A 20713-nucleotide genomic window follows, 5' to 3' on the forward strand; every position below is an offset into this window, starting at 1 on the left:
CTTTGCGATGATTAATCGAGTTACATTTAGGACACTCAAATTGATATAATCTATATTCTTTTTTTAAAATTCAGATTGTTCTTCAGTTTTATTCTAAGATTCCTTGACATGTTTATAGGCCCTTTATACATCCCGCGAACGTAAAACATGATACATAAATTGTGCAACCTTATTCGATTCATCTGATCTGATAGGCCTACTTCCTATATTTACAACAACCCAAATTCACAATGTGCTTTTATTCCTTTTCTTCTCTGTTCTGCAATTTATTATACAAAGACATATAAAAAGTCCAGCGGCTTCAGTTTCTGCCTCTCCTTTTAACACTCCCTCAAAAACAAACAAACAAACAAACAAACAAACACATTTCGCCAGTTTGCCTATGGAGGGCTCTTCACTGCTTGTTTCCCGTCCGACAGACCCCATGCTGCATGATGCACCATTTTTTCCTATAGTTGTGATCCCCTGATTACTGCCTATTTATCATTCTCCAATAAGCCAGTTCACGGTTAGCACTAGTCTGCAATGACCTCTCCAACCACAGACTTTGCAAAACATGGAATAGTCCTCAAGAAGAGCAGTTGAAAACAGCAATGCAGGAAGTGTTAATTTACATGTCAGTGCTGCATGAAATGCACATTCACCTGTAAATACCAATCTGCACCTGGTTTATTAACAACACAGTTGTCAAGAAGCCCTATCTAGGTTTTGAATACCTCAGTTGCAAATCCACTTCAAGAGAAGGTCTGCAATGACCTTTATCTGCACATGCTAAGATTGTAACTGTGAACTGGCTAATCGCATTGTCTAAGCAAACGTTAAACCCATGATCTTCACTAGATTCACTTACATTTCATGTGTAGGCTATATAAGTCAAACACTCGATCACGTGGAGTGAATCGAGCACTCTCTGTTTGTTATAGGTCCTATAACATTCTTATCACTACACGCCAAATCTATATTACTTGTCCGCAACAAAATAATGTACATAAAAACTTTCAATATACTTCATCATTTAATATTTTCTGCATGCATGGAGATATGCTCCTATGAAGATCGGGGCGGATGAGGGAACGTACAGAGGGAAATGTTAGTGGTGGTTCTATTTTTTTTTTCATTTGATATATCGCTTTGATGTATTGCATATTCATTTATTCTAACCAGTATACTGAGTAGTTGGACATAGATTTATCAGATTTTTTTTTTTTAATAATTAGAGTGTTCACATACAACTAAAGAGTTGTGAACACTCTCATAATAATGATAAAAATTTTTTTCACTTACTCTTCTGTGGTTGTAACCCATTATTCAAATAGATGAACCCCCTCTCCTAGTAGAAAAAAAAGCAACAAACCCAACCAAACCAACACCCCCCTCCCCCCCCCCCCAAAAAAAAGAGAAAAATATTTCATAGCGTACCACCTATTACTGTAATTATACTGAAAAAAACCCCACAACAACAACAACACAGAGATGTTAGTATGACTGTGTAGGAGGGATGGGCTGGGTAAGGAGGAGTGGCAGAGACTCCAACCCCAAGCACCTTCTGATCTGGAGATTCTCCCGCCCGAAACCCCTAGCAAACGGGAGATTCCAAGTTGATGTGTGCGAAGTTCCTAGGATTCTAGATGTTCTCTGGTGCTATCTAAGGTTTATTTTTTCAACATACGATAGAAATAAGTAAGAAATCTTTTCCACCGGGAGACACAGAGCCAGGGCGGGAGAAATCAAATCTCAAACGGGAGAACGAGAGATTGTGCAAAAATGGGCTTTTGGCGGGAGATCTCCCGTCGAAAACGTGAGAGTTGGAGTCTCTGGAGTGGGGATACATCACCAACCCTTACCCCACCCCCTTTCGAGTCGTCTTCCATGCACGTGCAACGAAACAAAACGAGGTTGAGAAGTTTAGAGTAATAAAGCGTCTGGAGGACAGACTAACCCATTCAGGTTTGACCTTCGACCTATTTTCTTCACAGTTGCCCAGTTACGACGACGCCGCTTGTCGAGCTGTCGCTGTTTTACTGCAAATATGGTATGTCAAAATTACTTATTTTATCTCGTGGATGCCATGAGAAACTCTAGCCATCCGTCGAGTCGATCTTAATTACCCCAATGAACCACCACATTCATGAAATATATTGATGTAAGCGTTTTTGGTCCTCGGTTTTCTACGAGTAGTGTGTGGTGCGACAACTGGCTGCATCGCGATGGCAATTTTGGGTTGGGCAAATAATAGTCCCGCATCTTACTTTTCGTGTAAGTCCGGACTTCCCGGATAAGGTCTACTGACGTAATGTACCGTGACCTGTGAACCTTGAACGATACGTTTGCTGCAAATGTGTTTGCCCGGACACAAGAATAAGACTTAAGAGGATTACCTGGTTCCTTTGTGAAACACTAACGTTAGAATAGATCTTGAACCTTGTTGGTGAGCTGAGAAGTGAGATAATCCCTAGGGCCTGACCCTGAAGCAGCTTTGAGTCTTTCTCCTGAAATTTTACTAGTCTAGCACTTAGCAGCTCTTTCCGAACTAAACAGACTGTGCTGAGTGTGAGTGACAGTACGTGTCAGTAGTATGATGGTGCAGTTGTATTAAACATTGAATATTTAGGGCCTGCAATAAAAATAGTGATGTGCACACTAAATCTGTACGTTACTCATTGAGCTATAAATATAGTAATGTTAGGCCTTAATGGAAATAATGGTTTTCATGGGAATGAGAATCAGCTGACAATTAAAAAAAAAAACAGAAACTAAACTGCAACATTTTTTTTCTTTTAAATCTCTATCTGTCTTAATTCTACAAAATAGGAAACAAGGAGTAAACCCAACAGTTAGGAATGGATTTGGAAACCATAGAGGAGATAGATGATACAGGACTGGGGGAGTTCAGCCATGACAACAACAATGAAGAAGAGCTGAAGGGAGAAGAATGTCATGGGAAAAAACAACATATTGTTGAAGATGGGACGAGAGAGAATGAAGATTCTACCATCAGAGACGAAGATGAAGATGGCAAAGAAGATCATCATGTCAGTGGTGCGGAAGAGCCTCCCGTTAACAATGGCACCAGTACTACGGAGATGCAGACAGTCTCATTTGACAATGACACGGCACCAGAGGAGGCAGGCGATGCGGGCCAGTGTCAAGCGGAGGAAACAGTGGTTCTCGATGTCAGTACTCTTGTGTATCGCGACACCAGAGGTAAATTCTGCCTCGATTTGTCAGAAGAACGCATTGTGGAGGTGCCACCGGACACATTTGATTTAGACTTCTTGAACCACTTTGCTGTGAGCAGCATCCCATTGTATAGCATTCCAGCAGAACTCAGCTATCTGCAGCAGCTGGATACCCTCATTCTGAGAGAATGTGCCCTCGAGGAATTCCCCAGGAGCATCTGTTCACTTCCTTTGCTGGAGATCCTGGACCTAAGTGGTAATGACATCCAAGAAATCCCCACGGAAATAAGAACACTCTCCTCTCTCCAACAGATCGATCTCTCCGACAATCAGTTGATGGTGATACCGAGCGAATTCTGCTACCTGCGTGAACTTGTGTGTGTCTTCTTGTCGCAGAACAAACTTGCCACGCTGCCCACCAACGTGTCCCAGCTGCGCAACATTCAGGTGCTGGAGATGGAGAACAATCTGATGAAGTGGCTGCCCAAGCAGGTCTGCCTCCTAGACCAGCTAGTGAAACTGAGCCTCTCTGGGAACTACCTGCAGACGTTGCCTCCAGACATTGAATACCTGTTCAATCTCAGAGAGCTGCACTTGGAACGCAACAGCTTCCACTTCCTCCCCATCCAGGTCTACTGGCTGCCAGAGCTAGAAGAGCTGTACCTGGGCCAGAATCCCATCCAGGAGATTTCCCCGGAGATTCAGAAGCTGGAAAAGCTGCGCGTGCTTGATCTGAACCACAACCAGCTGGACTCTTTGCCGCAAGAGGTCTCCTCACTCTCCAACTTGGTGTTCCTCAGCGTCAGCTCCAATAATCTGAGCTACCTGCCGGAAAACATGAACAGACTTTTCCAGCTGGTGGAGTTTTATGCAGGTATGAATCAACACAGAAATTGTGTGTGATTTCTACGTGTGCAATTGTACATGTCTCATTCTGTCACAAAAACAAACAAACTATACCAACAGGCCAAGAAATAAAATGGACGCTGCAGAGAGCAGAGTAGAAGGAAAATATTAGTAGACCATTATGTATGTACCTGTTCAGTCATTGAGGAATCGCATAATCACATTTTACCCTTACATTTTTAGAACTAGCAAGCTTTTTCTGCTTGCTTTAAGATGGAACTGGAAATCATGTTTTCCTCATATTCAAGTCGCATATATTCGTAGTCAAACTTGCCTATGCTTGAGTGTATGATTGTACATATATGTATGCTCTGTGCGAGTTAAAACCCACAAACTCCTTTTTTTCCTGCTTTTTTTTCCTGGAGTCTAAAACCATGCCACCTTCCACTTTATTAGGCTGCATATACTGTACCAGTTGCTTCGTGCTGTCTGAATTTGCTTGACATGGAGGTAGCAAAATGTATGTGATAGCTTCTGTTATCAGTGCCAAGTCCATATTGGGTGACTTCTTTTGTTTGTGAATAATTTCAGCCAATAATCAGCTTATGACGGTGCCAGATGATATGTCGCTGCTACCGGAGCTCCAGGTGTGCGACCTCTCCTGCAACCATATCTCTGAGCTTCCCGTCGAAATTGCCAGCCTTAAACAGGTGAGATCCAGATGGTGAAAGTTCTCCTTGTTTACGAGTACTCCCACCTTTATACACCAAAACTTTCCATGAAGTTGACTATCCTACATGTGCATGTAGAGTAATTTCCTCCAGGATTCATGTGAAGACTATCTTTAATTTCTTCAGCAACACAGCCTTTTCCCAGAAATCAAATTTGTGGCTAATGTGGACTTCTGACAGCACCAATTCTACAGAAGTTGTCTTGACTAAAGGCAGTGACACGTAGAACGGCACTTGAGATTAAGTGGGGGACAAAAAGATAGGGAATAAGACCTGTAATAAGAGATAATGTGAGAGTGAATGTCAGAAATAAATCCAGAATGATGTCCCATAGGCATGTAACAACTACAGCCATCTCTTTGATTTATACACTTCTTATCTGCTATGTCCATGGAAAGAAGAGGAATAAGATATACAAGTTGTATGTTTTATCTTTCTTGTATTATCTATAAAAAGAGATTTGATTTGGTCTGTTCTGAATATTGTGCTAAATCATTTGTATATATATGGTAGATAATGTTGTGATGCTCATCGTGGAGATACCATTCCTTTTGAATTAGTGTTCAGTCACTGATATTCTAGCATGGAAAAGATAAAAGGAGTCTAATGATATATGTATCACACTCCAATGACTAAGCTGGTTCTTTTGCAGTTATTCAAATGAACCTATAGATTCTAGATTTTCATGTGTACTTTAGTGTATACCTCACAGACAGTTGAATTCTCATATTTTCATGATTTTCTTGAGTATTATATATGCATTCATATATGGTATATAATATAATGTATAATATTTGATATATGATACACATATATAATATGTGATATATAATATACACTGTATAATATATGATATATAATATATGATATATGATATATAATATATAGTATATAATATGTCATATAGTATATAATATCTAGGTATTATGTGCATTCATGAAAATGTATCAGAATCTCTTATCATTGTCATGCTTGGTAATTTGTAACATATTAAAGCTCATCAGATGTCTAGCCTGATATCTCCAACAATTGACATTCTCCTCCAGGTCGCATCGCTGTCTCTCCATGGCAACCAGATTGCCAAGTTCCCACCCGGAGCCTGCCTCCTTAGCAACTGCCAGGAGCTGTCCTGCGACGACAACCTCTTGAGCCGACTGCCGACGGAGATCAAGCATCTTGTAAATCTCCAGAGCTTGACACTCACCAACAACAGGTAACATTGCTTCTCTCTATACTCTGTGATGTATTGTGTGTCAAACTCATAAAGTGAAAGTATGAATCATAAAGATCTGCAAGAACTGTATGTGTTTTAATCTAAAAGCCAAAGAAGTGTAAATGGGAACTGGATGAATATTGTTAAAACCCTTTAAGTGCAAGGCACGGACAATGTAGCTTAGCTAGCTTGCCAAGCCTGTTCATTAGTTACAGATGTATTTTTAAGCCATGCAAACTTGACCTAGTTGTGGATTAGCAAGTACAGTAAAGTAAAGTGAAAGCATTAATTCTGGAGATCTGCGAGAGCCATTTGTGTGTTAACGTAAAACACACTCAGAGGTGTAAATGGTAACTGGATTGATATTGTTAAAACCAGGCACTGACAATGTAGCTTATAGCTAGCTTGCCAAGCCCTTTCAGTAGCATTCTGAAAGCCATGCAAACTTGACCTAGTTGTGGATTAGCAAATGTACTAAGCCCACCAGGGTATAGTGGTGTCCAAAAGGAGTGATGACCATGATCACACAATAAGGATTAGAGGGATAAAGATAATCTCTACTTAGTCACAGTTACTTTCCAGACATCTGAGCCAGTCTGTGGAGAAAGCACTCTGTCTTTGAACAAAGCACAGCAAGGGTTCAGTGGTATGAGCTTGCATGCATGACTACATGCCTTTATGAATAGATGGTGCTTCATTAAATGCTCATTAAAGGCAATTTCCTTTTCATCTGCTTCTCAGCACAATGGTTAAACCCATATGGCAGCTTCCCACTCAGGAATATGCAGTGTGTGGTAGGATGGTAACTATTGATTGCTAATGTATAAACTTTGTGAGGCTGTCTTGGCAAGCGAGCATTAGGGCAAGAAATGGGCTGCATGGAGTGGAATGCAAACACATTAAGCATTCTTGGCTTATCACCGTATGATCCTCAGTGATCATGATGTGCCAAGTTCTGTAAAGTATACAATGTTCATTAGTAATTTTTAATGGTGCATGGTCCCGGTGTAATAGTCAAATGCGTACGCGGGCGCATGGCGCAAGTTTCCTGTAGAGACCTACGCTATCGACTCCTCTTTAGCGTTTACGCTGTGGCCCACTTCCCCGAGTTTGAAGAAGTCTGATTCACTGTAGTCAGTGGTCGGATCACAGTTCGGCTCATGATTCGGCTGAGGGATATGACAGCTTTAGCAAACTTCTTTTGTGATGTCATAATAACAAGCGCATCCCGCACGCACCCTGGCATTACTACAGACGGCGCGATGCGCAGAGAAGACAATGAAGGCAATGTTACTTAGCAACACCTACGTACTTTACTCTTGATGACAGCTCAACTTCGGTAATCTTAGTATCAATGCTAACGGTGATCAGCAGTATCATCAACAGAGCCCTCTATACTACCGGGACTATGCACCTTTAAGCCATGCAAATTTGACCTAGTTGTGGAATTAGCAAGTAAAGTAAAGTAAAATGAAAGTACGGGTATGAATTGCAAAGATGTGCAATTGAAGAGCCGCTTGTGTTGTAACCTAAAACACACAGAAGTGTAAATGGCAACTGGATGAATATTGTTAAGACCCTTAAAAGTGCCCAGGCACTGACAGTGTGGCTTTGCTAGCTTGCCAAGCCTTTTTATTAGCATTCTTTAAGCCATGCAAACTTGACCTACTTGTGTATTAGCAAGTACTATCATAAAGCCCACCAGGGTAGAGCTGTGTCCAAAAGGAATGAAGGCCATGACCATACCACACAATAGGGATTAAAGGGATAAAGATAATCTCTACTCAGTCACAGTTACTTTCCAGACATCTGAGCCAGTTGGTGGAGAAAGCACTCTGTCTTGAGTGCCAATGGCTGAACAAAGTACAGCAAGGTTTCAATGGTATGGACTTCCATGCATAACTACTTGCGTGTATGAAAAGATGGCGCCTCATTAAATGCTCATGAAAGGCAATTTGGTACTTTTCATCCGCCTGTCAGCATGATGGTAAAACTAATATGGCAGCTTCCCACTTAGGAATTATATGCAAATTAGTGTGTGGTACTAGGATGGTAACTGTTGATTACGAATGTATAAACTTTGTGAGCCCGTCTTGGCAAGCAAGCATTAGGGCTAGAAATGGGCTGCAACAGAATGGAATGCAAACTCATTAAGCACTGGCTTATTACCAGGATCCTCAGTGATCATGATGTGCACAGTTCTTTAAGTACCACAATGTTCATTTGTAATATTTAAGCCATGCAACGTTGTGGATTAGCAAGTTCAGTAAAGTGAAATGAAAGTACGATATGAATTGCAAAGATCTGCAATTAAAGAGCCGTTTGTGTTGTAACCTAAAACACACAGAAGTGTAATGGCAACTGGATGTATATAAAGAGCCCAGGCACTGACAGTGTAGCTTTAATTGCTGGGCAATTCCGTATGGGAAGGGCAAAAACAGCAAAATTCAAAGTTAAGTAAATGCTCAGTAATTTCAGTTTCCCGTACAGACGGATTGTTGTATTTACGGAAACAAAAAACCCTTTACCAATAACTTTCCTCGTTTTTGTTGTACACACTTTTAAAGTTGGAAGACTATTTATTGTATTTATCTAAAGTCTTACAATATTAAATGAAAATTTACAATGAAACAACTTAAATATCTCTCTGCTTTATCCATACTTCCACATCTTTCTTCCTATGCTTCAACAATCACATTTGATGAAGCATTCAGTCACTCTCATTATGATATTTTTTGGAGAAATTTTCAAAATCTACTGACAAATTGACGTAATTCCGTTACCATAAAATTGAAAAAAGTTTTCTCCTGAACAAACTAATCACTGATTTTTTCTCCCCTTGTAAATTTTTTCTCTACATGTGACTCCCTGAAAAGTCACAAAACATTTTGTGAAATATCTCCTTCAGTTCTTCTGTAATTGTGGTAACGGAATTACATGGTAACGGAATTACACGCACATCTAATATGGAAGAGAATGATATATCCTACTTTCGTGCCAATATGTATGTGAACTGTTCATGAAATAGCTTCAGGGCATAATTATTGAGCTTAACAGTGTTAGTGATTGGCAGTAAAGGAGTGAAAGTTGAAATATAATATGTATGGTATGATATACTGACAGGACTCGGCATATAGTGTAGCTGGATGCCTCTGACAGTGAGTCCTGACATCAGGGTACATGCTTGACAAGACTTCTTGTGCTGAAAGTCTCCTCCCTTCCTTCACCTTCTCTCATGTACAAGAACTACATGTGTACATGGAGACTGTGCTAACTGTACCTTTATAAGGTTTGCTACAGATACTCATTTTCAAATGTTAAAATTCATACTGAATTCTGAGATATCAATTTGTATATTTTCTTGCTAAAAAGTCTCATGGTTTCATACAAAATCTAAGTATAGTGATGAGGGACTATTGAATGGGTGTGATGCAGCATAAATTGAACAAAGGTTACAAAGAAGAGGAAGGACATAACATTTCTTTAAAAGGAAAAGAGAGCACTGCTACTGACAGAGAGAAATGAACAGGTTAATTTTTGTGAGCAAAGATCAAGAATTTAAGAGAAGGATCATACACAATGTGATAGAAGTCATTACTTGACACAGGATGCCCACTGAATGTGACACCTTTGATCTTTCTGTATGCTAAAGGCTTTATTATCACCAAGTCGATAGTCTGACCTTTTATTGAACATGTCCTGTTTTCATCCTCAAGTCCTTTATCTTTAATGGTAAGTGTATGACTATGACCTTCTTTCATTTGTTTCTTAGATCTTTCCTCCACAGAGACACGTATTTTGATTTTCATGCCCATTTGATACAGAGCATCTGCTACCCTTTGAAATTTGTTCTTTAATCCTTTCTTTTTAAAAGGAATAAAGACAAAAACACCATTTGTGATGAACATTCACCCAGTCAGTAATTGTGATACAGCTCTAAAATGTAACATTTAGGCCTATACTTTCCCATCATAAGAAGATTTTAAATATCAAAGTCAATGGGCTTCTGCTTCTACCTTTACTCTTCATGTTACCATTTGCTGTACAATCCAGTTTCCTTTCATACAAGTGCCATTACAGTCAGGGATGTCAAGTTCAAAATATTTTTATGAGTGAGATTTTCATGACTCGGCATCGCTCGGCATCTCGGCGCGCGAATGTGCCAGCGAGCGAGGGTGTGGGAGGGGTTTTTCCCCCCTGTGGCCTCCCACGGTAGGGAGCTTTTTCGATTTTTAGCTCTTAAAGGTGCGATCAGGTGCATACTTAAGTGACCATTTTTTATTTATTTTGAAAGACAAAAGGGAAATGTACCTTCAATTGCAACTATCACTTTAATCTTTTGAGCTATGCTCATTATTATAGGCCAAAGTTGCAGACTTCGCCCGATGCGTGAGAAAAATGGGTGCCATACGTGAGATCGTGAGACGGCCCCTAAATGCTTGAGTCTCACGCAGAATGCGTGAGACTTGGTAGCTCTGTACAGTGTATTTTACAATTTGCTTTCAGGCAGTCAAAATACAACTTACTGCAAAAGAGAAGATGCACACTTCTTGTGAGTAAATATATGGCAACACTCAGGATGAGAAAATAGACAAAGTCAAAGAAGAAAGACAGAGACAGGAAACTTGTAGGAAAATTATAGGCCAAGTCATGATTGTGTTTCTGAAGACGTCATTTGGAAATTTTGTGTGGTCAGAAGTAAATACTAACATTATTCACAGGTTGATTAATCTAACTCTAACACAGTGAGCTGCAGATGGATAAAAGAGACCCTGTTACCTTTCTATGAATTAACCGAATTTGGTGGACTCACTCTAATGGTTCAAAAAGTTGTAGTTTGTTAAAGTTATTTTGCTGTTTTCTATTTCCTTTTAGTTTAGTTCATTTTATTTTGATGGGCTTAAGTAGGACTTACACTGTAAGGGAAATATCAAAGTATACACTACATTATATACCAGGGGGCAACTTCAGCTAATTAGTAAAATGTCACAAGTTTTTAGTGATTAATATATGCCACAACTTATAGATAATAATGATTAAGCACTGGTGCAGTACCATAATCATATAAGAACATTTTCTTTTCTATTTATGATTGAATTGTAATTTGTTATATTTGTCATCACTGAACCACAACTGCATCTTTTCACTTAACAAATTAAAAGTTTCAAGCATCTCTAGTGTTCATCCTTAATTGTGTTCAATGATGGGGCTGCACACTGTGCTCTTGCACTGTAAATTGGCACTTTATGATTTAGATTTAAATTCAATGTCATTCCGGACAGTTTTTTATTATTTTCTTATGCATGTGCACATAATATTTATGTACAATACTTGTAAGTAATTCACACATATTGTCAATTATTGGCATATTTAGGAAGAAGAAAACAGAGAAATCTGTCTTGCATGATATCAACAAAAGAAATACAAGAAAATTTGAGTATTGTTGACTGGATTTATAGAATTGTACTTGTGTAGGGCTATTCTAGCGTAATTCCGTTACCATGTGTCTTAGATGTCATTTACCTGCAGAGTGTGAAATTCTTAACTTGAAAGTAGACAAATTTTGATGGATGTGGTACTTAGAAGTTACAAGATCTTGATTGACATAGTTACGACTTCAAATCACAGTCGTTAGCATGAACATTTTATGTTTTTTGACAATAAAAACTCATTTGGCACCTATACACTTGTAGCAGTTCAAGGTCAAAGGCAAGAGAGTACTTATTTAGTGGTTATATTATAGCTAAAGGCATAAACAATCTCTATCAAGACATTTCAGAATACATGAGTACCAAGAATGTGTAATTTTTCCAGTGTATTTCAGAAGGCGTAATTCCGTTACCATTTGTGTAATTCCGTTACCACTGACTTTACAGGGAAAAAGCGTGCTGCTTGGAAAATGTGATGAAATATTTGAAAAACAATACAACTGAATTGAAGTCGACACAATCAAAGATGAAATCAGACAACAACCTACAGTCTATGTGTTATAGATTTCAGAGAAACAACTCCCAAAGTCAGAGTTGAAGTTGTGACTAAATTCTCTGGTAATTCCGTTACCATCGCACATAGACCTCCTTTGTAACCAACCAAGTGAGAACATCTAACAAATTTGTATTTGGGGTGACAGTGTGAGTACCTCTGCATCTTTTAAATGTATCAAGAGAAGGCAAAGTAATCAATCCTGTATACAGGGTGAAAGAATATGAGCCAAAATTCTCTGATTTGTAATTCCGTTACCGCGGAATTGCCCTGCTACATGTAGCTTGCCAAGCCTTCTCATTAGGATTCTTTAAGTCATGCAAACTTAACCTAGTTGTGGATTATCAAGTACCGGCCATACTATAATGAAGCCCACCAGGGTAGAGCTATGTCCAAAAGGAGTGAAGACCATGATTACACAATAGGGATCAGAGGGATAAAGATAATCTCTACTCCTTGACAGTTACTTGTCAGACATCTGAGCCAGAGTCAGTTGAGAAAGCACTCCTCTTGAGTGCCAATGGCTGAACAAAGTACAGCAAGGGTTCAGTGGTATGGGCTTGCGTGCATGACTACACCCGTTCACAAAAAGATGGCGCATCATCAAATGCTCATTTAAGATCATTTACTTTCCATCTGCCACTCAGCAAGACATAAAACTCAATATGGCAGCTTCCCACTTCAGGAATATGCAAATGAGTGTGTGGTAGGATGGTAACTGTTGATTAGGAATCTATGAGGCTGTTTTGGCAAACAAGCATACCAGGGCAAGAAATGGGCTGCATAGAGTGGAATGCAAACACTATATAAAGCACTGGTTTACCATGATCCTCAGTGATTATGATGTGTAAAGTTCTTTAAGTACCACATTGTAACGTACCCTGGTGTGTAAAAGCCATGTGATGATTGTGGTGACTGTCTATTCACTTCAGTTCAATTCAAATGAAATCTTATTTCTATTAACACATGTTTGTTATTGATACCGATTCAAAGAAAACAAAAGGTGGACCTATGTATTACGCAAAAAAAAAAAAAAATGCATGTTATTGAACTAATTGTAATTACTCCTGTCCGAAACGCTTCTTTGATGAGACACTAACACTGTACTTGCTCTTGACTTTCTCTGCATACAATGTCTCCACTTTGGCTAAGATGACTTGTGTACTGCGGTGGTATCTCTGTTTGATTTAAGACCACTTTCTCTGTGAGGTTATTTTCTCTATCAATGCATCTTTTCAATACAGGCTGGATCATTTCCCGAAAGAAATTTGCGATCTCCGCACACTTCAGTTCCTGGATCTCAGCCAAAACAAGATCACATCCGTCCCCACAGCCATACGAAGGCTTAACAACCTTCAGAAGTTGATTCTGAATGACAATGCTTTTCCCTCTATTACCCCTGAGCTCTGCTCTCTCATGAATTTGTGCTCACTGAGCATGTCTGACAACCAGCTGACCGAGATCTGCGAGGAAGTCTGCAAACTGAAGCGGCTGGTGGCGCTGGACCTCTCCAACAACCAATTCCAAGTCTTTCCTCCGGAGGTCTGGACGATTCCCCGCTTGAAAGTGCTGCACTACATCCAGGAGAAAGGCATCAAGGCCACTTTCCTGCAACCGGCCCTCCACTATTGCTCAGATCTGGAGGAGCTCTACATCCAGCACAACCTCCTGTCCGAGCTGCCGGTCACCATCCAGGCCCTCAGCAACCTCCGGGTGTTCTCTGCCTCCGACAACCGCCTCGAGAGCCTTCCGGAGGTCTTCTGTGAGCTGCGGCGGCTGGAGGTGCTGAAGTTGGACGGGAACCACCTCAAGTCCCTCCCGCTGCACTTTGAGCAGCTGCAGAGCTTGAAGGAACTATGCCTGGATGAGAACCCCCTGGCTTACCCACCCTGTGAAGTCTGTGAGGGTGGTGCCATGGACCCCATCACTAGCTTCTTGCAGAAGGCTGCAGAACGTGAGGGTAAGTTGACTATGAGGGGATTGCCCATTTCTTTCTTAACCCTGTCTGTGCTTTTAGTATTGATTGGCACAGAAAACCCTATAGCATTGTACACATTGTCCAAAGTCCTTGCTACAGAAAGGGTTAAACAGCAGATTTGGTACCGGCTCATTTTACCCATGAAGATAAAATCCACGCACTGTATTCATTTATGAGTTTACTGTCAAAAAAAAAGAGTCAACAACAATAAAAGCTACAGTAGAATGAATGATACAGTCAATGAAAGCAAAGATTATCAAATCGGGGGGGGGGGGGGTGGAGACTTTATCCTTGTTTTTCTCTGTACAAATGTACAATATCGAAATTTCAGAGCTTGGGTATTTGTTCTAGATATAAAGTTCATCGTGTCACTGCTGGCAACCAGGGATGGCCTGGTGGTACACGTAGTGTTGCTGCCTAGAAAACAGTACATGACATGGTCGAATTCCGCTGGTTCCAATATTTTTCTGACATGTTTGTTAAATTGTAGATCAGCAGTTGCAATCTTACAATTTACATTTGTACAGAGGGAGACAAATGATTTTATCCTTCATAAAGAATGATTTGGTCATGTTTTTAGAAATATCTTACATATCTGTCATAATCACACTATGATGCAATAAGACAGGACAATGATACAGAAGTTGAATTGTTAGGAAGTAAAGATGTTGCAGGATTAGTGCTTGCTGTTTGATTCAGTAACAAATATTATCTCCGCTAATTGTTCAATTGAAACCACTTGAGGCAATTTGTTGTGCAGGATACATCTTCTTGAGTTTATGTCTGCATCAATTCGAAAAGTTTTTATGGCAAAAAGTGGGAGGCTTGTGAGGCTATAAAATCCTTCTAATTTTCCTACATGTGACTTTGGTTGGTTTCACATTTCTCAGAAGTTATAAGAAACTTCAAAGTAATGCTAACTTTTGTATTGTTTGTCAATTTCTTAATGGAATGGTTCATGCTTGTGAGCTTCTTCTGTGATGATAATAGTGACTAATGACTGCATGCAGTGTTGTAATTTACCCTGTGTTTCAATGCTTTTGGCAAGAGTGATGAAGAATGCAATTAAAAGCGAAAGTACAACATGTATACGTACTGCAGAGATGCATCATTGTTGAATATAGCACACAAGTGCTATTTGAATACACCATCACAGCCAGGGAGTGGTCCGTGCACATACTTTATGAGCAAAGTTTCTGTCTGGATATATTTGTGCATGGGTTTTCATGTATGGCGTGAAATATGGTGCCACACCTTGTGTTTTTCCTGGGCAGACAGGGTATAGTAAATGGCAAACTGAAAAGGGAGTCACTCCATGACCTTTGCCAATTTAAACTCCCTTCTTGTTCTAAGCAAAGAGTTACAATGTAGGTTGCAGTGTGGGGTAATAGCCTTTTTAATGCCTTGCATTGCTATAAAACTTTAGGGCAATGAAACCCAATGTACAGTGTATGTGTGGATTGAGTGAATGTAGCAATGAAGTGGAATACATCAGTGAAAGTTTTGGAAAATCTGACAATCTGTTGAAAAGCTATGAATTTTCACAGTTTGATGCTGTAATCACTGGATGAGAAGACTATAACATTGTGACATCACATCTGCTATGAAAAACAATATGAAGAAAATATAAAGAAAAGCCAACATATTTTCACTTTTCTAGCATAGTAAAAGAGCACTTGACTATAATACCTATTTGTATTTCAGAAAACATGGGCAATGATGTTACCCTTAACATGCATGTATGTCAGTAACAAGTCAAGGGAATGTGTACTTTTCATAAGATTGAAATTTTGTGGAATTCTCTCTATAATTTCACAATAAACAGTATGTCACAAAATGTATAGTATTCTCATCCAGCAATGGCAGCATCAAAATGTTCAAAATTAAAACTTTTCAAGTGATTGACCAATTTTCCTCGAATTTTCGCGGATGTGTTCCACTAGTACTTCTGCAGTCACTCAAACCATGTGTTGTCCATTCACCTTTAACACCTCATTCAAATCACAAATTACATTGTACATGATAAGTAAGCCTGGATCTGAAGGATTGTTATATAATAATACAACTGTGCAACTTTGGAATTTCCTCCCAATACTATCAGAACTATTAGACTATTGCAAGCCTAACTACGTACAATTGTACCTTTAAATCATAATTGAGCTCTTGCATGTTCAGAAGTGCTCTCTGATGTCATTGAAACTCCATTAAATGGTTCTTCATCATGATTAAAGCCACATTATTATCTGTACTTAATCAAAACTTACTTTCATTTCTCTATAAGTGATGGATGCTGATTTGTGCTATGGTTAATCATGTTCTTGTATCATGACATTTGTTTGGTTCATATAAATCAATATTTTACGGTATAACTTCAGTGCTTTATTATTGACAGGCACATTTATTTTTTTCTTAAAGTATGAAGTGCATTGTAGAAGCATACTAGGTTATCATTACGTACAGCCTTGGTGTTAAACAGTCCAATAAATTTATAAAAGTATAACTTTTGATGGTGCTACTTCTTTCATTTTGCAATTTTTATGTCTTGTGTGACACCAAACAGAATAATTATGTTGATAAGGAGAGAAATATAGTGTAGTCGGCATGTAGATGTATCTATAATCATAATCCAATCAAGTTTAAGGGATAAATGTGAATTGCGAAGATGGACCTGTTGACAACAATGAAGTTAAAACCTTGATGATACAATATGTATCATTTTACTGTTTGTTCCAACAGAGGCACTGCTTGGAAAGATGTTTGACTGCGTCGCTGCCAATATCCGTGAGAGGGAGGCACATGACCTGATGCGGGTCTTTCGCTTTCCGCGCGACGACATGACCAAGATGGAGAGACAACACAGAGGGAGCCCTCCGGATGCCCTGACGATGTCTGTGCTGAAGCGCTGGCGAGAGGAGAGAGGCAGGAAGGCGTCACCAGACGAGCTGATTCGCTACGTGCGGTTGATCGACATGCCGGTGGTAGCCAGCAGACTGAAGGGCATGCGCGTGGACTCTCAAATTCACCGGCTCTGAGGTACGAGGAGCGTCGAAGCCAATCTCGTAGCGATCTCAAGAATTTTTCGACTTGACGTCCCGCTGAGCGGGGAGCTGTGAATCGTCTGCTGACATTTTGCATCAGCGGAGAAAAGGATGGCACAAACATGGGTCTGTAGCCAAAGAATCGCTTCCTCACTCATACTGTGTGTTTCTGTTTAGCTGATGAACAACAGTCTTTCATGACATACAGCTGAAATGGAAGATGAGAAAATATTCATCTCTAATTTCACTCCATCAGTGTATGCTATCATGTACATCCTTGTGAAATTTCCCCTGAGCACACTCATTTACACGTAGCTCTGACTGATGAGTAGAGTTTGTGTGCAAATTCAATGAACTGTGCTGAATGAAAATAAACACTGTTACAATATTTCTCCACACAGCTTGGACCTGATAGAAAGAGCTTTACATCATATTCTTAGAAGCAACTGTCATGCATGCATGCTTCAGGGAGTGGGCTGTGCACTACAGGGGTGCCCTCAACACACAGAGTATTGCGTGCATCAGGCTGTCAATTCTGGGGTTGCAGAGAAAGCAGACTCTTCCCAATCTGTTGCTTGTAACACACCATGCTCTGATTCACCAAGTTGAAATTCCATACCTCAAACTCATTCAAGTTCAAGTTCAAGTTGATTTATTTCACTTCCAACAAACAAATAAGAAATACAAAGAAACGCTCATATACACAGACGTCATGAAATCAGTACCACAATGCGATGAACAGAATAACATTGTAAGAAAAATATAGGTAAATTATCAACAGAGATACAAATAACTGTTACGTCACTGTGGTGAATGCATACACAATATTGCTGGAAATGGAGGGGACTGCTAAAAAGCAGAGCTTGTAGAATGCAGTCCCCTCATACTCATACATGTAGATTCCTTCCATACTGAGATAAGTTCTTATATTGGACTTGTCACAATGATATCCTGCTAAAGTCACCAAAAATATATGTAGGAGCGTATATGAATAAATAAAGCTGAGAAATAGCAAGATTTGGTATTGTTTTTTTAAAGCAACATTTTACATTTATTGAATCAGAAGTTGGACTTTTTAACTACCTCCTACTTGACCTTCAAGGTCTTTTGAAATGTTTTGAGGTTGAAAACTTTTTTAGCTCTTTTTTTTGCATCTTGTGTCCTTGAGTGCTAAGGATGAACTTAATCATTTTTAAACTTCTTAGTTTCCTGCATGTTAGCTGCATTTTTAAAGTGCAAAATAGATTCTTTAAACGCTGTTTTTCTTCTTTTTATGGTGACTTGCTCACCTATCATTTCTCCGCCTTTCATTTCCTTATAAGAAAATAGGTTTGGGTGATGTATTTATATCTTAAAAGCTTAGAATCTGACAAGTTTTAGAAACCAAAACAAGGATATAAACTGTTTGTGACTGTAGTACAGACTTTTGTGATGATGCGTTCTTACTTGTAACGGTTGTTAAGTATTCATTGCGCTGCTTTGTCTTGAGTAAAGTAGCATCTTGGAGTGATTTTTAACAGAGAGAGTAGACAAACTCTTTTCCAAAAAAAAAAAAAAAATTACGCCTTTACCAGTGGTAAATGACTTGTGTGAGATCAAAATGAATCAGAATTCACCTGGTGAATGGCATGTAAAAAACAAACAAACAAACAAGGAAATATTTGCAGTGACAATCAAATTGAATAAATCAGAACAAAGCACAGCACAAACCCCTAATTCACGATTGTAAAAACAAACAAACAAGGAAACAGTTGCAATGACAATCAAATTAAATAAATCAAAGCAAAGCACAGCACAAATCCGTGATACATTTTATAGCATGAGAGTGAAAAGAAACAAAAAGTGTAAGCTTTTCCAATTGCAGCTGGTGTGTACTTTGTAAATCAATTCAATACTAAAAAGATAAATAACAAGTTGTAATTGTATGCAGAGACAATCAGATGTATAAAAAACAAAAACAAGGCAAAGCCAAAACTAAGACAACAATTGTATTCTATCCCTTTGTAGTAATATTAATGAAGCATCTTGTGTTATTGACAAGAAAGGTGATGTTTTCATTCAGAATAATGGTCATAATGGTAATTATAGTGACTGAGGAGTTTAATAAAGGAATGATGATTTTGGTACTAATGATAGCAAAAAATGGATTCAAAATATCAAAATAGTGATTACGTGCTGATATCATCAACATCTATTCTCTTTTACAATGGATTGCAATTAGTCTTAACTGTTTTGTGAAGATATTTGGAAGTGGAAATCCTGCAATTTTCTGATTTTGTGTCCAATTTTGATCAAGCCTGTCTCAGTCTGTATTTTGGTTCATGCTTTATCTATCAAGGCCATTTTGAACATACAACATAATATTGAATTACACTCTCAAATCCCCTACATATTATGTATGTTGCCCCAAGTGTCCGCAATAATAGTCTCACTGAACGTCTCGACATGAGTCGCACAACATATTGAAGAACATATTTTACATGTCATGTATAATCAGCTTTGATAATCTTACATGGTGTACCTTTCATTAAGAACATATGATCATATAGTTACATTGTCAATTGCCCTAGCAGTGGGGATTTGCACCCAAATTACTCAGACAGGCAGTGGAGTAACCTCATCTAGATAAAATGAACTTCTTGTCATCGTGGGAATCAAGACAAAACTAAATGTTATATTCAAGCTGACATGCTGTTGCAGGCAACAACATTCTTGGACATAGAAAGTGATAAGGTTTTAATCATGGACCTAATTTATCTTTCATACCTTTTCTTTTTGCTCTGCGTGGGTTGTTTTGTGTTCATGAGAGTGAGAACTGTCAGTAGGGCAAAATGTTTTGAAAGTGGTTTCAATACCTTCACATTCTTAATCATGAAGAATGCTCCTGGGTATGTTTTCCAGATTAAAGGAACAACAGCTGGCTATGTTGTGTGTTCGCACAGTGAAGATTATGTGATATACAATACAGCAGTAACATATTGCACTGTGATATATTTGTGGACATCTAAAGTGCACATTTATGCATGTTTGCATATCTTTGGCTGAGAAGTGTTTAAAAAAAACATACCTAAGTCTTGGAGAAGAGATTTAAAATCAAAAGCAGGAACTTGAATGAATTCTGAGCCACATTTCATACTATTGTATTATGTTCTCATGTAATTTTATTGCCTTATTGTGTTCCATGTTTTGGAACTAACATCCATGCAGGATCTTTCTCTCCATGCACTCACAAAGCATGTACATATTATTTTTCAGGTACAGTACAGAGTGCAGAGGCACCTATTGTCATATATGTCTGAGGCTGTGTCCCTGCACTCTTCTTGTTTGCTCTGAACCACTGATTAGGCCATGGGGTCTATCAGTAGTGCATTGCTGTGCATGCTGGCTTTTGTTTATTTATTTATTTTGTTGTTTGTCATTCCTAATGGGCTATTTACTTATACATGCCCTTTATCTGAATATGTTATACATGTCATACAATTAATGTTGTATATCCAGAAGAAAGTTAAAAGCTTAATTTTCTAAAAAGCTCACTTACAGTGGAGCGAATATAATGTACTGTGGACAATACAAGGTGACAGCGCATCTTCCTGGAAGGCAGTTATGCTTACAGTATTAACTTTAACCCATAGTCATATATATATATATGATTATATGTACAGTAATATATCGTCGCTGGGGCGATAAGACCTCGTATCTACAAAATGTCAAATGTTCAGGAGAGCCAAAAAACATGGCGGCCAAAG

At 38.9% G+C, this 20713-nt stretch overlaps 1 protein-coding gene across 1 annotated transcript; it reads left to right on the forward strand.

Annotated features, from left to right (window-relative positions):
• The first annotated feature begins 2840 nt into the window (after window positions 1-2840).
• On the forward strand, window positions 2841-17761 carry LOC139717006 (uncharacterized). Its single transcript, XM_071628522.1, has 5 exons — window positions 2841-4053; window positions 4617-4735; window positions 5803-5969; window positions 13196-13911; window positions 16666-17761. The coding sequence occupies exons 1-5, from the start codon at window positions 2841-2843 to the stop codon at window positions 16959-16961; spliced, it is 2511 nt and encodes an 836-aa protein (XP_071484623.1). The 3' UTR covers window positions 16962-17761.
• Window positions 17762-20713: the final 2952 nt, after the last annotated feature.

Source organism: Diadema antillarum, unplaced genomic scaffold, assembly GCF_040938485.1.
Source record: "Diadema antillarum isolate AM-2024a unplaced genomic scaffold, OU_Dant_1.0 scf00000071, whole genome shotgun sequence".
Taxonomy (NCBI): domain Eukaryota; kingdom Metazoa; phylum Echinodermata; class Echinoidea; order Diadematoida; family Diadematidae; genus Diadema; species Diadema antillarum.

Coding starts and splice junctions, on each gene's coding strand:
- LOC139717006 (XM_071628522.1), top strand. CDS start 2,841: ATGGATTTGGAAACCATAGAGGAGATAGATGATACAGGACTGGGGGAG. Junction 4,736..5,802: donor AAATTGCCAGCCTTAAACAG/GTGAGATCCAGA, acceptor ATTCTCCTCCAG/GTCGCATCGCTGTCTCTCCA. Junction 13,912..16,665: donor GAAGGCTGCAGAACGTGAGG/GTAAGTTGACTA, acceptor TTGTTCCAACAG/AGGCACTGCTTGGAAAGATG.